Raw genomic sequence first — 14,623 nt, 5'->3', positions numbered from 1 at the left:
TAATTACAAATTTTTTTATTTTTTCAGTGAGACAATTTTTAATCAAATTTTTTTTTATTTTTTCAGTGGGACAATTTTTAATCACAATTTTTTTTTATTTTTTCAGTGGGACAATTTTTAATCACAATTTTTTTTATTTTTTCAGTGGGACAATTTTTTAATTTTTTTAATATAATCGTTCTTTCAGTGAGTCAATTTTTTGAATCTTTTTTATTTTCAAATTTCAATATAATCGATACTGTCAACTTCTGTCTTCAAAACCGACACAAAATCCGGACGAATTAAAAGTTAAAATTCTCGCTGCCAAAGTCTGAACAATTTCTCGCGGAATTAATTTGCACAAGACGCGGAAAATGCGATGACGAGCCCTTTTCCCATTAAAACATGCACCAATGCGACCCTATTAATTCTTATAACAACACAGACGGACGACGGATAATAAATAAAAATTCTTCCGGAAAATAAAAACAACATCTTTCTCTAAAACGGCTAAAATCCTCAAAATCCTCCCGTCCACCATCGTCTCCACACGCACGGCACAAAAAAACAACGGTTAAGGCAAGATTATCGCACACAGCGGGGAAGACACGTCGGTTCATCAATTAATTAATTTCCGTCCACGGAAGAAATATTCTGGAAGCACATCCCAAGAGATCCATTTCTTCCCCAAAAAAATTGCCAAAAATCGACAATAAAATTCCAAAATTCCCAGAAATTCCAAATAAAATTCCAGAAATTCCAAATAAAATTCCCAGAAATTCCAAATAAAATTCCCAGAAATTCCCAATAAAATTCCAGAAATTCCAGATAAAATTCCCAGAAATTCCAAATAAAATTCCAGAAATTCCAAATAAAATTTCCAATAAAATCCCAAAAATTCCAGACACCGATTATTTCCCATCCGAAACCTGCAGAAAAATTCCCGCGATGTTCCAGCGAACTGGCTGTAAATTGGGGCAAAAATAGGGAGACACACACACACACTGGCATGCATCACACGCGTGCAAAGGCAATCAGTCAATCTCAGCTGACGAGGCAGTCAAAGCAATGTTTTAAAAATTTCAAAATTCAAACCAGAAAATTGGGCGGTTTTTATTTGCGCCGCGGAATTATTTTAGCCGCTCCAGCGGCGCATAATACACTGGTTAATTCCCTTCTTCTTGGTGTGGCATTTTACGGTGTATGCCCCTGCACTACGACCATCCTTCAGCCATTAATCGGCATTTAATTCTGCGAACTATCACGTAAAATTCGTACGAAAAATAAAATCAGTAGAAAAATCATCTCAAAAATATTTTCTGAAATTAGTCAACGTCAAAAGGAAGATTCCAAGCGCGAGTACCTTGTGGTCGCCCATGCAGACGGAGGCGCCGATCAGATCGTACTCGGGACGGACGACGGCGGCGTGATGCGTGGCCAGCAAGTGCCGCCCGGCGGCGTTCATGACGATGCGGTCGCACCAGGCCGGACAGCGTGTTTTCATGTAGAATTTACCCCGATCCATGTCCTCTTCGTACGGATAACTGTCCACAGATTTTTCATTTATTTCTCTTCATTTTTTAATGATCAATTTGCTAATCAACGGGCCGCGAGAAATATTACTAATAATGCAAAATAAATCTCCCAGACATTTTTCAATAAATTTTGCAAAAATAAACTCATTTATCTTCAACTTTTTAGTGATCAATTTGCTGGTCAATCGGCCGCGGAAAATATTAATAATATTGCAAAATAAATCTCCCAGACATTTTTCAATAAATATTGTAAAAGTAAACTCATTTATCTTCCACTTTTTAATGATCAATTTGCTGGTCAATCGGCCGTGAAAAATATTAGTAATAATGAAAAATCAATCTTCCAGACATTTTTCAATAAATATCGTAAAAATGAACTCATTTATCTTCAATTTCCTGATCAATCGGCCGCGAAAAATATTAATAAAAATGCAAAATAAATCTGCCAGACATTTTTCAATAAATATTCTAAAAATAAACGACCAATAAATGTTTTTGAAAATATTTTTAAAGCGATCATCCAGAAATCATCCAGTAAATAATTTACAAATAAAAATTCCATAAACAATAAGAATACACGCCGAAAAAATTATCAATAAACTGTCGAAGAAATAAATATCCAAAAATAATTACAAACGTAATTCGGAAATTGTCAATCACTTGTTTAGTAAATAATTTAAAAAATATTTAATGAATAATTGAACAAGCGAAAAATAAACCGTCACTAAACTGTCCAATAAAATAATGCAGAATAAAATACCGCAGCAAATATTACATAAATGCCCAAAAAATTAAAAAATAATACGAAATAATGTTTAAAAAATTGAAAAAACGACCGGTCACCTGGGCGGGAAGTTAATCTCCATCTCGGTCAGCTCCGGCCCGAAATCCGTCAGCTCATGGTCGAAATTGCGCAACTACAAACAGAGCGTGCTTCAACCGCTAAACAAACGCGCCCTTCGGAAAAACAAAGTGTTGTGTTGATTGAGCGCACCCATTTGCCGTTGTCGACTTGAAAGACGTAGTCGTGCTTGTCATGATGATCGAAGGTCTTCTTCTCGATGGTCAGGATCAACTGCCGATAAAATTACAAAAATCCCGGCATTGTCACGCACAGAGCGGCTGATTCATGATTTATTCCGGCGCACCTTGTTCAGATCGTCGTTCTCCACGAAGCAGACGCGGGCGCGCGGCGGCGTCGTGTCGGCCGGGTCGACGCCGTTGACCAGCACATCCTGCCGGATCCCGTTCTCCGTCAGCTTCTGCACACACACGCACTGCATTACCATTTTCGTCCAATTCAATTTACCATTAAAATTAAGGAATTATTTACATCATTTCTGAATAATAAAATACCGAATACAACATCCGCAATGGATTTTTTATTCAAGATTTAATTACGGAAATTATTCACTGCCTATTGAAACATGTACAACGGCCGCGATCGCGTGTTTTTTTTCGAAATTAAATGACAGAAATTATTTAGTATCTAATTTTACAGAAACTGTTCGCTTAAAGCTATAATTTCCGAAGATTAAATTATGGAAATTGTCAAACGCCTATGTCAGTATAAAAACAATAAAAATCGCGCGTTCGCGCACCTAATTAATTCCAAATTAAGTTCCCGAATTGACTGAATGCCGGTATGCGGACGTCAAAAAAAGACCTGCTTGATCGTTGAAAATATTATTTTTAAATTTCAATTTTTTAAATTACAGGAATTATGGACAATTTAATCTGGTAAATAAATAATAAAAACAGCATGATCATTTCACTCGTTGTTTGTAATTTAAAAATTTTAAATTACAGGAATAACAGGCTAATTTATTAGGAAAATGGATTACAGCTGCGTGATCCTTTTGTCAACTGTGGCTGAATTAAATCAGCTTTTAATTCCTCGATCCATCATGTTTAATGTCGGCCCACCTTCACGACATCGTGGACGTCCAGCCGGAAGTTGAAATCACCGAAGATGAAGAAGGGCACGCCGGCCGGCCCATCCGCTTGGAATCTGCGTGATACAACCACGAGTAATCCCACCATTATCGGGAACAAGCGGGGAAGAGAGGGAAAATGAGAGGCAGCACTTACGAGTCTATACAGTGGCGCAGGCCCCAGGCGCGCGCGTCCGTGTACTGCGACGGGCTCTGCAAATATTGCACAACAACGCTCAGCCAAATGTTGCCATTTCCTTGGTAAATTCAATTGAATGTCGCAATGTTAGCTGGCGTCCAATACAACAGCCCCGGATAACGATGCAATTAATCGATCGGGCATGCAAAATCCTGAATTTACATTGTACACACGGCAAAATGATTCCAAAACGCTGAACGGCATTTATCAGTGTTTCTTCTTTTCTTGTAAATATTTTGAAAAACTGAAAAGAACTTGTAAATAAATTTATAACATCAATTGCTTCATTAAATCAATTTCGATTCGACACATTGAAATAACTATACGAGTACTCTCAGTCGAAATTTTCCTAAAAATGAATCCAAATTACAGGAACACGTTTACAAAAACAACAGACAAAAATCAAATAAAATATACTTCTCATAAAAAAAAGTTTTACCGGAGTTAAGGAAAAGAATTTCTAAACAAAAATGCTCAAACAAATTTTTAAAAATACTAACAACTCCTAAAAATCAAACAACAGTGCTTAAATAAACATCGTCTCATAAGAAACGCAATTAATGGAAACTAAATAGATAAAATTAGAAGCAACCGAATAGAAATTAAAATACAAGCAGGCTTAATGGGAAAAATATTTTGTACATCTAAATTAAACGGAATAATAAATATTCCCTGTTCGTGTGAAAGGTGACCGGCTAAATAAAATCGGGTAATTTTTTTCCCAGTAATTTTCTTATCCATTTTGCGTACCGTTTCCATTGCGACTAGATTGTCCTCGTCGTAGAATAAATGGATATTGACCAGATCCATCGGCGTCCCGTTAATCCGCCAGCGGGTGCGCGTGAAGCCCTTGCGACTGCCTTTGGCCTGCGCAGAAAACAGCCAAAATATCACGCACACACACGAGCGCAACTATTGTCACGGTCACGCCAAGCGCTATCTCAAGGAGGCATTTTCACCACATCTCCCGGCGAAAACGGCCAGCGATAGTGGCTGGCGATGATTACACCGGCGAAATACGCAATCAGCGTGCATAGCTCACAGGCACCGGCGGAAACCGGCGGAAGGGAGGGACAATGTAATTGTTAACTGTTTACAGTGAATTACCGCGCCTCTGACGTGCTTTTACCAGTTTTCGACATGATAGATAACGCACGGACAAGGCAGCCAACATGCAATTATATAAACGGGAGGTCTTTCACTGTAGAATTATTAACTATTATTATCCCATCGTTGACATTCGACCACTACTGCACTGAAAAAAATAAACAAATCAAGCAAAAAAAAAAATTTGTTTTACAAAATATCGTTAGAGCTGACATTTTAGACCGTTTGGAATGAATACTGAAAGTCCTACAACGACTTGTTAAAATTTTCTGAATATTGTTTTAATATATTCCGAATATATTTTTATTTTTATTTTCCGAATGGATTTTTCGAATATCTTTAAAAATAAAAAAAATTAAACGCATTATCGAGTGAACACGCTTTTGTAAAGGTACAGGAGTTTTGTAGTGTAACGGCCACACTGAAGACACTGCAAGTTCATTGGCTCGGTTGAAGTCTGATGTAAGAAATAACTGATAAAACGCCGTTGTCTCACAAATACGTTATTTTTTCTTGAACTGTATTTTATTATTTAAAAAATTGTAACCGATTATTAAAATAAAAATAAAATTCATAAATCAGATGGAGAATATGCGGAATCTCTTACACTACGTCAAGGCCGTCAATTGTCTCGCAAATCCCCGGGAAGAGCGATTACACGGCGGGAAGTACTCACCAGCGGATGGTGGTCGATGGGGAAGCGGACCTTGTGGATGGATGTGTGCTGCGGGGGCGCCGGTTCATCGGGCGCGAAGAGGATCATCTGCAAACAGGATCAGCCAAGCGGATAATGGCCGGTTTGTATGATTGTATCCCGGCGATCCGGGGCATTTCTCTATACAATCCCGGATTATACTTACATCCCGCCCCACGACGTCCACGTAATCCCCGACTGCAAAACGCAGACGTCGTCAATCACACGCGCAGCTGCACCGGCAGCAGTCAGGCGATAAATGGATTTAGTCGCGCATTACAAAAAAACCCATTTAAAAATCCGGACGGAAATTTTTAAAAATAATTTCTCTCGTCTCGGAAGTATTTCCTGAATTTTAAAAAATCCCAAATAAATAACGGACATCAATTTTAAAAACCACTTAGAAAACACCGTAGACGGAAAAGTAAAATTAATGTTTTTTTCTTTTTATTGGAAATATTTCGGAATTTAAAAAAAAAAACCAAACAAAATCGAAGGGAGATTTTAAAAATCAATTCAAAAACACCGTAGATGACAGCGTAAAATTAGTATTTTTTTCCTTTCTCGAAAATATTTATTGAGTTTAAAAAATGCCCAAACGATAACGGACATTAATTTAAAAACTAATTTTATAACACAACATACGGGAACGCAAAATTAATCTTTTCTTCCTTTTCGCAGAAATATTTTCTAAATCTAAAAAAAACCAAACAAATTAACAGAGATTTTAGAAAGCGATTAAGCATAGAAACCGCTAAAAAAAATATTTTCAAGCAATTGTCCCTTTTTTCGGATGTACATTGTTCTGAATGTTTAATATGAAAAACTGTGCAACAAAATCAGCGGAGAATATTCCAATTAAAAATCAATTTCTTACCGGCGTAGTCCCACAGCTGCACCGTGCGCAGCGACTGGTGAGCAAAGTACGCGCTTCCCAGGGCCTGCAAAAAACACACTCCACTCAGGTCTCGGACGTGCGTTTTTCTCACCGCTGCTGACGTCAATGCGGCGGACGCGCTTCATTTGCCGCAGCAGCGCCAAACAACCGGCTGCACTGCCACTTAATTTCGCGGCTAAAAATAACACGCGCCGCAACAACAAGTGGCCGGTTCCCAACACACCAACAACAAGGCGCTTTTTTATTACTCTTGCATTCTGACGATTGACGTGTAATTCAATCTAAATGCAGCTGGCTAATGAAAACACTGCAGTCACCAAAAATGAGCGACTTTTTATATGGGACGATATACCGGCGAAAAATCATCGGGCGAATTTTTAATAACAAAATTACCAATTTAAAAATGCTGATTTATAATCTCAAGGTTACATTTTCAGAAAATTTATTGGAGAAATTATAAAAACTAAATCTGATTTATGGTGTAAAAATCATTTAAATTTTTTTAAAAAATACCTATTTTCCATTTTAACACTTCTACTTTAACTACAAAAAAATTCTATTTTAACTACAAAAAAATCAACAATAATTTGAATTCAATTTCAATGCGCAACGTTATTCGATATTCTTTTTTATTATTTCTTATTAATATTATTAATTCTATTCCCATTCTGCAGATTTATAATAAAATGCTCTCAAAATTTACCTACATTTTTTTTGCAATTGAGGCCGGCTTTTTTTAAATTTTTAGAAATTATTTCTATGGTTTTTCTATTACAGTAATTAATTGTAATTAAATGTGCTGACCGTGAAGGTGTCCATGCTGCGGAAGTTCTCGTCGAGGAAGATGCGCACCCGGTCGTACTCGGCCAACTCGGCGCGCTCCAGCAGCTGCCTGCAAGCGACGACGGCGGAGAATTAATATTTTATCGAAAATACAACGCCAGCGGTCACGCCGTGACACACCTCGCGAACTGGCTGGTCTGCTCCATCGTCGTCCGCGTGGCCTTCTTGCCGCCCAGCTCCTGGCAGTGCAGCGCGATCAGCTGCGGCCGCCGCAACGCCACCGCCTGCCACCACACACCAATCATCAACAAAATACATTTTCCTCACATTTTCTTTATGTGTTTATTTTTTCGCATTTTTTCTATTTATGTTCATTTTTAAAATTTCAGTTTATAGATTTTCATACGCAAGCGATGTGCCAAAAACACCACCATCAATAAAACAAGTTTCGATTAATTTTCTTTTAATTTTTATTTTGTTTTCTTATATACTTTCTTAATTTGTAACACTAAAATAAATTTTTGGCTAATTTTTGCTCGTACAGCAATTTGTTTATTTGATTATTATTCATTTTCTCATTTTTAGAAACAGAATAATATTTTTTTAAATTTTCTTATAATTTTTTGCTTGTTCTTTCTACTTACTTTTTTAATTTCTAATTTTAATTTTCGATGAAAAAAAAGGGCAACGCTACTATTTTTCCTATTTTTCCTGCAACAGCAACGCTACTATTTTTCCAACATTTCGTGTAGCGGCGAAGAGAAGCGCACGCAACTCTCCGATGGAGCGTACCTGGATAAACTCTTTGATCCATAGATTCATCATCACATCCGCCTGCAAGCAGGATCTGTTACAACTGACGTAATAATCCGAACGTTTTCAACTTTAGTGGGTTTAGTCGATAAAACACCGGCATCGGCCATCAGCGGCAGTGTGAGTTAGAAAAACCAACAAAAAAGTTAGTCACGACGACAAGCCAATTTTTATATAAACATTCCCAGCAGGACATCTACTGGCAGTTTGTACACATTTACAAGTATGACAATCTGCTAGCCACTCTACTACGAAGCAACTCCATCGTCTCCATGCAATCCTCAAAACGGTACAAAGAAATATAGCTTCTACTACATGTTCTATCCGTTTTTGCTGCCCATGAATATATATAATAAATTTGTTATTACTTTGTACCCATTCAAATATTCATTTGATGCTACATTTTTATAAACAAAAATCTGTTGCCAGTTGTGAGAGACAATATTGTTCGCACCAGTAAAACAGCAATAAATCATATGCACACATACTTTTTATTATTATTGAGCATTTTCTTGTTCCAAAGATATCAATAATTGTCAAAAACATTAATGAAAATACTAGATTAAATTCAGAGAGAAAAATCTGTGAAAACTAATACCGAATAATTTTTTTCAGCAAAATTCCGTACGTAGACTAAATTCGCCTTCGAATAATTTAAAAATCACAAGTTAAATTAAAACTTTGTCCGTACAAACAGCACTGTAAGAATATTTTTACATATTTTCTAAAAACCTCATCAGTTACGGCAAACTTAAATTTCCCAAATAAAATTTTTCGGATTATTTTACAGTTTACTCATTACTGCCTTCCGAAAAATTATTCGCTATTTTTCGCATTTTTCCGTAACAATTGTTCTCATAATTTCCATTGAGACCGGCGTATGTCTCCCCAAAAGACGGTTCGCACGTCGCTGTAAGCCATACACGAAATTCGGTAAACCGGCTTTTTTTTATGGGACATCCGACGAAAATATTCTTTCAGCCGTAATGTGCCCCAAGGCCAAAACCACGTCAATTCGCCAAACGGATGAAAAAAATGCCAATTGAACCGTAACACGAATTTAACACGCACCACCGTACCCGTTTCCCTGTATGACTAAGCCTACACGCCATCGGCACAACCGGGAACTGACTCCCTGCGCCGGCCAATCAACAATTCCTGCCAAAATTCCACTGAAATCGACCACCTATTTCCGCTATCCGGACTTTACCCGACTATTCCACATCCCAAAAATATTTTCTCACTTTGCGAAAATTTTAAAAATAAAGAGGGAGCATTTTTCTTACCATTTCGAATAAAGTCCCGACATTGGCCGTGACGAACATGACGGTGATGTCGTCATGATTCCCGGACTCCATGGCGCAACGAAGGCAACTGCAATCCAATCCAGAACAACACAACAACGCAAATCAACAAGATAAAGAACGGGAGAAAATTAATTCGCAATGGGATCCGTCATTTCCGCGGCGGAAACGCCGAATCGCCGTTCAGAATAAGGCAGGGACAAAGCATGTTGGAACATGAAACGGATTAGCCAGCAACGCTATGCCAAAGCTTTGCCACTGTGATTATTTTCCTCCTCCGTGGCTCAACGGGTGCAATGCCAGCTGAAAGGAACGGGAAATGAAACGCGGCTCGCCGTGGTGAATGCACAGCATTGTTCTCTGGTTGGATTTACGGATGGATTTCTTTGGAAGACATATTTTCTCTGACTTTCAAACGTGCACTTGTGCTGCTGCTGTGGCAGCATGGCTTTTCAGAAGGCCGCGAGGCACGAGTACGAGTTTACACGCTTTTTGTACATGCTGAACATAATCCCGCCTGCGACGGTTTCTATTGGCGGATTACTCCACGTACAGCCAATAGGAAATTCTTGTTCCTTGTTTGTGCAATTGCTATTGGATAGAATAACGCCACTTGCTTTGCGGGCTACAGAGGCAGCAAGTGGTTGGTTTTTTATTTTGAAGAGCAGAAAAACAGGAAGAGAAGATCGGCCAGATTGACGAACACTTCTGCTTTGTTTTTGTTGGTTTTCATAATAAAAAATTTTGTTACGATATGATCAACAATTTGGAGAATTTTTTATTTAAAATTTCGCGTCTGTCATTAAAGCCAAAGGAAATTCGTTTCCGCATGCTCCCGTGATTAAACAAACCACTACACTACGATTCGCGATTTCTGTATCTACAGTTGTAGTACTGTATGTGCCGCCTTGTCATTTGCCATAAATTTCGAAATTTCGAGTTATTGATGACTTTTCACGCTGTTGTCCATTGAATATTCTTCCTCTATTTACCTGTTTTAAGACGCAGAAAATAGTATTAGTGTTTCATTTTTCATTATTTTATTTGTTTTTTCATTGTTCATTGTTTTGCTATTTAATTTTTAATTTTTACTTACTCTTTTTGTTGTTATTATTGGCGGCTTAATTTACAAGCGACCAATAGAAAATTCTTTTTTCGTGTTTGTACAAACTGTATTGGATAGATTAATAACACCACTTGCTTTGCGGATTACGGAGGCGGCAAGTGGTTGGGTTTTTTTATTTTCGGAGCGAAGAGCAAAAAAACTGGATGAGAAGACATTATTAATAAAAAAATTTCGATTTACGATATGCTAAAAAATGTATTATTGATTTAAAACTTCGCCAGTGTCTGCAGGTGTAGGAAAATTTGTTTTGCCCAGAAGTCGATCAGTCGCCCGGCAAACCACTGCACTACGATTCGCGATATCTCACCAGCTACAGTTAAATGCACCGCCGCGTCATTTGCCCAGGATTTCGATGTTTCCCGAAAGCAACAGATGTTTTTCCAAACTTGATTTATGATTCTTCCATCTATTTATTTATTTGCAAAAAAATTTGTTAATATGACATTTTTCATCGTTTTATCGATTCTTCAACAGTCATTATAATATTATATTAATATTGAATATTTTATTATGTATTACTTCGTTCATTTGTAGTTTTTGTTATTATTTTTCTATTATTATAATTATCATTTTTCGTTTATTTGTGTTAAATCAGGTATACACAACCATCTATCGCTGGGCATTGTTTCGTGGTTGTTTCGCTGTTGATACCACGATACCGGTATATATTTGCAAGCACAACCAATCGAGCAATAATAACATGCAAAAACACAAAAAATGTACATAATTTTCGAAGTAAAAAATCAGATAACATATGCTACATAATTTAAGCTATAATTATGCGAAACTTAGAAAGTAATAAAATAAAATGGAAAACTTAAGTAGCGAAAGTGACGCACAACCTTGCTCATACATCACGTACGAGAACAGTACAAAAACCTCATAATAACCAGTTAATAAACAGTCGGTTTCAAGTTTCAACGGAGAAAAAATGAGCCCAGTTCAATCGAATAACTTAAGTATTATTAAACCGGCAATCATATAGCCGGACTACGGAGCATATGCATAAACCGTCTAAACTGCAGCGCCGTCCGCGATCGCAGCTCACTGGGCTCCGGCATCATGTCCCGCCCCCCTCCCCCCACCGGACTCCCGGAACCAGGCGGACTATCCCCCTCCGCCTCTTCCGGACCCGGCTCGGCCATCGTCGAGGTCACCGGCGTCGTCGTGGTGGTCGTCCGCCGGCGGGAGGTGGTCGGGACGGTCAGGCCGCGCGTCCTTGACCCCTTCTTCTTATGGGTGACCTTGGAGGTGAGGGGCGTGGTCGGGAGGAGGGTGGTGGTGGGTACGGTGGTCGGGAGGGTGCGTTCGGTGATTGGTTCGGGACACACGCTGGAGCGGAAGACCTCGCCGTCCAGTTGGCAGCATAATCGGTCCGGGAAGGTCCCGTTGACGGCCTGGATGCGCCGGCCGCAGCTCTTGGCTTGCGCGTACACCGCTAATTCCAACGGTTTCCCGGTTTCCTTTCCCAGACTGCAAAAATCAGTAATTCACGATGTTTAAAGGATTCTGTTGGGTTGTTATAACTATAGGTCCACAGCAGGCTCATAAATATTCCCTCTAACTAAAATTATTCTTTTTAGCGATGTACCTACCTAATGCCTAGTACATTTCGACGATTTTGTAAAATCTCCTACCAAGGTAAAAGTGTGCGGCACACACGGTGCATTCTGCCCATTAGCCTATTTTATTAATATAAAAACCTTTTTGCTATAGAGGTATATTTAGGCATTTTCTGTTTGTATCATTGTATGCACAGTTTAATTATCGATTGCAAAGAAGTTAAAAAGGAAAAATCTTCAAAAAGTTAACAACCGTAAACGTTTAACAGTAACTGTATTACCAGGTCTCCTGGACTGCTGCATAGGACACGATGGGATAAAACGATGAAAATTTGCAGAGCCCTTGTACTACGCTGTACCCAGAATTTACTGTATGTTAGGCTTTTACATGCAATCCATTTCCAAACCATTCGGAGCGCATGCAGCAGAATGATTGAAAGCTATATCTACACCAACCGGTACTAACCATCTCGCTGCCATATATTACTCGTACCAATATTTATATTTGTTTTTAATAATTTTGACCCTCGCATTTAAAAATTACTTAATATATGAATTTTATAAAATATTTATATAAAACGTTATAATAATTATTATTATTATTATTACGGCACAAGAGCAGATAGCCCCAAAGGAACTTCGAGTCTGCTCTGGTCGAACAAAAACAATTTTAACGCTAACGTAAATACCTGGGGCAGATCAACAGATTTGAGTAGGAATTTAAAGGCAGGTACAGGGCTTGCGTCGAGAGTTATATGTACAATTAAATACAACATTTGCAGTTTACCTTTGGCATAGCGCCTCGCCGAGCGTCCGGTGTGCCTCCCAAAACGGCTTAATCGACAGCGGGACATCCTTCAATTCATCCTTCCCATTGACCGATCCCCGGAAGCCCAGAATCTGCCGCACCACCGCCGGCACGCACATTTGCTTGCAGTACTCCACGGCCACCGCGCAGTTCTTCAACGGCCGCGATTTCTCGTGCACCGGCATCAGCATCACGTGATTGATGATCCCGATATCGCAGACACAGGTGCGCCGCGGATAGGTCATCTCATTGACGGTGGTGGACTGGGTGGTTAAAAGGTCATCCGCGATCTTCGCCGTAATTCCCGTGGCCGGCTTTTTCGTCGTCGGGGGTTTGGTTTTGATGGGGGACTTGGGCGGGATCGTGGGGCTTTTTGCCGCGTCGGTGGCGAGTATTATATACGCGGTTATAAGTAGCAAGCAAGGTATTTCCATCGTGGATGATTTTATAGAATAGCTGCCAAATCTGCGACGGTATCTTGATGCTTCCTTGTTGTTCGGCAGAATTACGCTCAGCTTAACCGCTAAACTGTTCTATGCCACACAGATGTGATAACTGGAAGCACTTTTTAATGGTCGGGTTAAAAGGTTAACCTATAAAAATTATGATTATGCGAATCTATGATGGAAAAAATTACAGCGCTGGTGGCCGGCGCGTTAGGAACTGATGAACTTAAATGTTAGGATAGCGAAAATGTAAGTCAGTGGAGCAACTCACCATTGTTGTGCGGAACAGGTACGGTGTTAGCATAGTACATGTTAACATGACAGTACATGTCCGCCCCCTTAAATGCCGTTAATCGGGATTGATCGGCCGGCAATCCATTACGGCGGCGGCCAGCGTTTCCTGCTGGATTAGCCGGATTACATGCGCTGTGCTAATATTTGCATCGTGTTGTAGCTGTTACGCGCCAACCGGTATATGCGATTAATACGGCGAATATAATTCTACGAGGCGCTAATAATGTTCACGAGATATTTATGCCGGCTGATTAATTTGATGCGGTTTACATTGTACAGATATGTTGGCTGTAAATATATGTTGCGGGCCACCATTCGACAGCAACCTGTTTTTTTAATAATGTAGGGTGTTCACTGGTCAGGAGAAATTTACAGATTCCACACCTCCACCGCTTGGTTAAACATAATTTTTTCATTGGCACACTTCGTCTCAATGTAAAATAATCAGTGATTTTGCAAGCGCGACGAATTGTGCTCACTGAAAAAAATATACTAGGAGATTTTAAAATTCAGGACACTTGTGCAATGTATCCCCGCATTTCCGGACAGCAGAAAAATACAATCCTCGATCCGCGATATTCTGGAATAATTTCGTGATGTTTTCTGTTAATCTTGAGTTTGCTAAATTTTTATTTTCTTGTTAATTTTTTAAAAAATTACATGTCTAAGCTTCTTTACCAAGCTAATGATTGTCTTCTAGTTAATTTTAAAAAAGTTTTTTAAAAAGGTTTTTCATATGGAACAACATGTCCGGAATGCGAAGATACAGATATGTTGTACAAGTTTCTTGACTGCGAAAGCGTACTGTTGGTTGTTACTGTTTGCAAAATATTGCAGGTGCAAGCAATAATGACTTTTCATTTGACCGTACAGACCAAAACAGAGCACAACCGGATAGATTAATTACTCAGTTATGATTGTAGTGCAAAGTTCAAACGGACTGTGTCCATGGCAGCGGCACAGAGAAGGGTGTGCGCTGCCGGCCGGCGTATGCACGGTTAATTACCGTCAAAACGACCGCGCTTATTATAAAATTCTTCACAAAGACTCCGCGCTCACAGTGCAGCCGACAGCTGGCGCTCTAGCCAATCCCCTGTCTCCACCACGCCTCTATCATAGGCTGCATTGAACAGCAAGCTAC

General features: G+C 39.1%; 2 protein-coding genes across 2 annotated transcripts; both read right to left on the bottom strand.

Annotated features, from left to right (window-relative positions):
- Positions 1 to 1,194: 1,194 nt before the first annotated feature.
- LOC129582185 (inositol polyphosphate-5-phosphatase A-like) lies at positions 1,195 to 9,694 on the bottom strand. The gene is made up of 14 exons (XM_055473626.1): positions 9,229 to 9,694; positions 7,922 to 7,963; positions 7,310 to 7,413; positions 7,151 to 7,238; positions 6,326 to 6,389; positions 5,615 to 5,646; positions 5,431 to 5,517; positions 4,398 to 4,514; positions 3,606 to 3,661; positions 3,441 to 3,525; positions 2,663 to 2,776; positions 2,509 to 2,589; positions 2,358 to 2,431; positions 1,195 to 1,523 (listed from the first exon to the last, which is right to left on the bottom strand). Exons 1-14 carry the CDS (start codon positions 9,298 to 9,300, stop codon positions 1,286 to 1,288), a joined length of 1,254 nt encoding a protein of 417 aa, XP_055329601.1. The 5' UTR covers positions 9,301 to 9,694; the 3' UTR covers positions 1,195 to 1,285.
- A 1,507-nt stretch (positions 9,695 to 11,201) lies between these two features.
- LOC129582344 (uncharacterized) lies at positions 11,202 to 13,383 on the bottom strand. The gene is made up of 2 exons (XM_055473855.1): positions 12,722 to 13,383; positions 11,202 to 11,845 (listed from the first exon to the last, which is right to left on the bottom strand). The coding sequence occupies exons 1-2, from the start codon at positions 13,174 to 13,176 to the stop codon at positions 11,350 to 11,352; spliced, it is 951 nt and encodes a 316-aa protein (XP_055329830.1). The 5' UTR covers positions 13,177 to 13,383; the 3' UTR covers positions 11,202 to 11,349.
- Positions 13,384 to 14,623: the final 1,240 nt, after the last annotated feature.

This window comes from Paramacrobiotus metropolitanus, unplaced genomic scaffold (assembly GCF_019649055.1).
Source record: "Paramacrobiotus metropolitanus isolate TYO unplaced genomic scaffold, Prichtersi_v1.0 Parri_scaffold0000007, whole genome shotgun sequence".
Lineage (NCBI taxonomy): Eukaryota > Metazoa > Tardigrada > Eutardigrada > Parachela > Macrobiotidae > Paramacrobiotus > Paramacrobiotus metropolitanus.
The sequence above is the reverse complement of the archived record's forward strand: the minus strand, read 5'-3'. Positions and strand labels throughout refer to the sequence as shown.

Bases quoted from the DNA above. Each gene is read 5' to 3' on its own strand.
- LOC129582185 (XM_055473626.1), bottom strand. From the start codon at position 9,300: ATGGAGTCCGGGAATCATGACGACATCACCGTCATGTTCGTCACGGCC. The intron at 7,964-9,228 runs GTAAGAAAAATG...TCCTGCTTGCAG, and splicing joins TCGGGACTTTATTCGAAATG to GCGGATGTGATGATGAATCT. The intron at 5,647-6,325 runs GTAAGAAATTGA...TGCGTTTTGCAG, and splicing joins GCAGCTGTGGGACTACGCCG to TCGGGGATTACGTGGACGTC.
- LOC129582344 (XM_055473855.1), bottom strand. From the start codon at position 13,176: ATGGAAATACCTTGCTTGCTACTTATAACCGCGTATATAATACTCGCC. The intron at 11,846-12,721 runs GTAAACTGCAAA...TGATTTTTGCAG, and splicing joins GGCGAGGCGCTATGCCAAAG to TCTGGGAAAGGAAACCGGGA.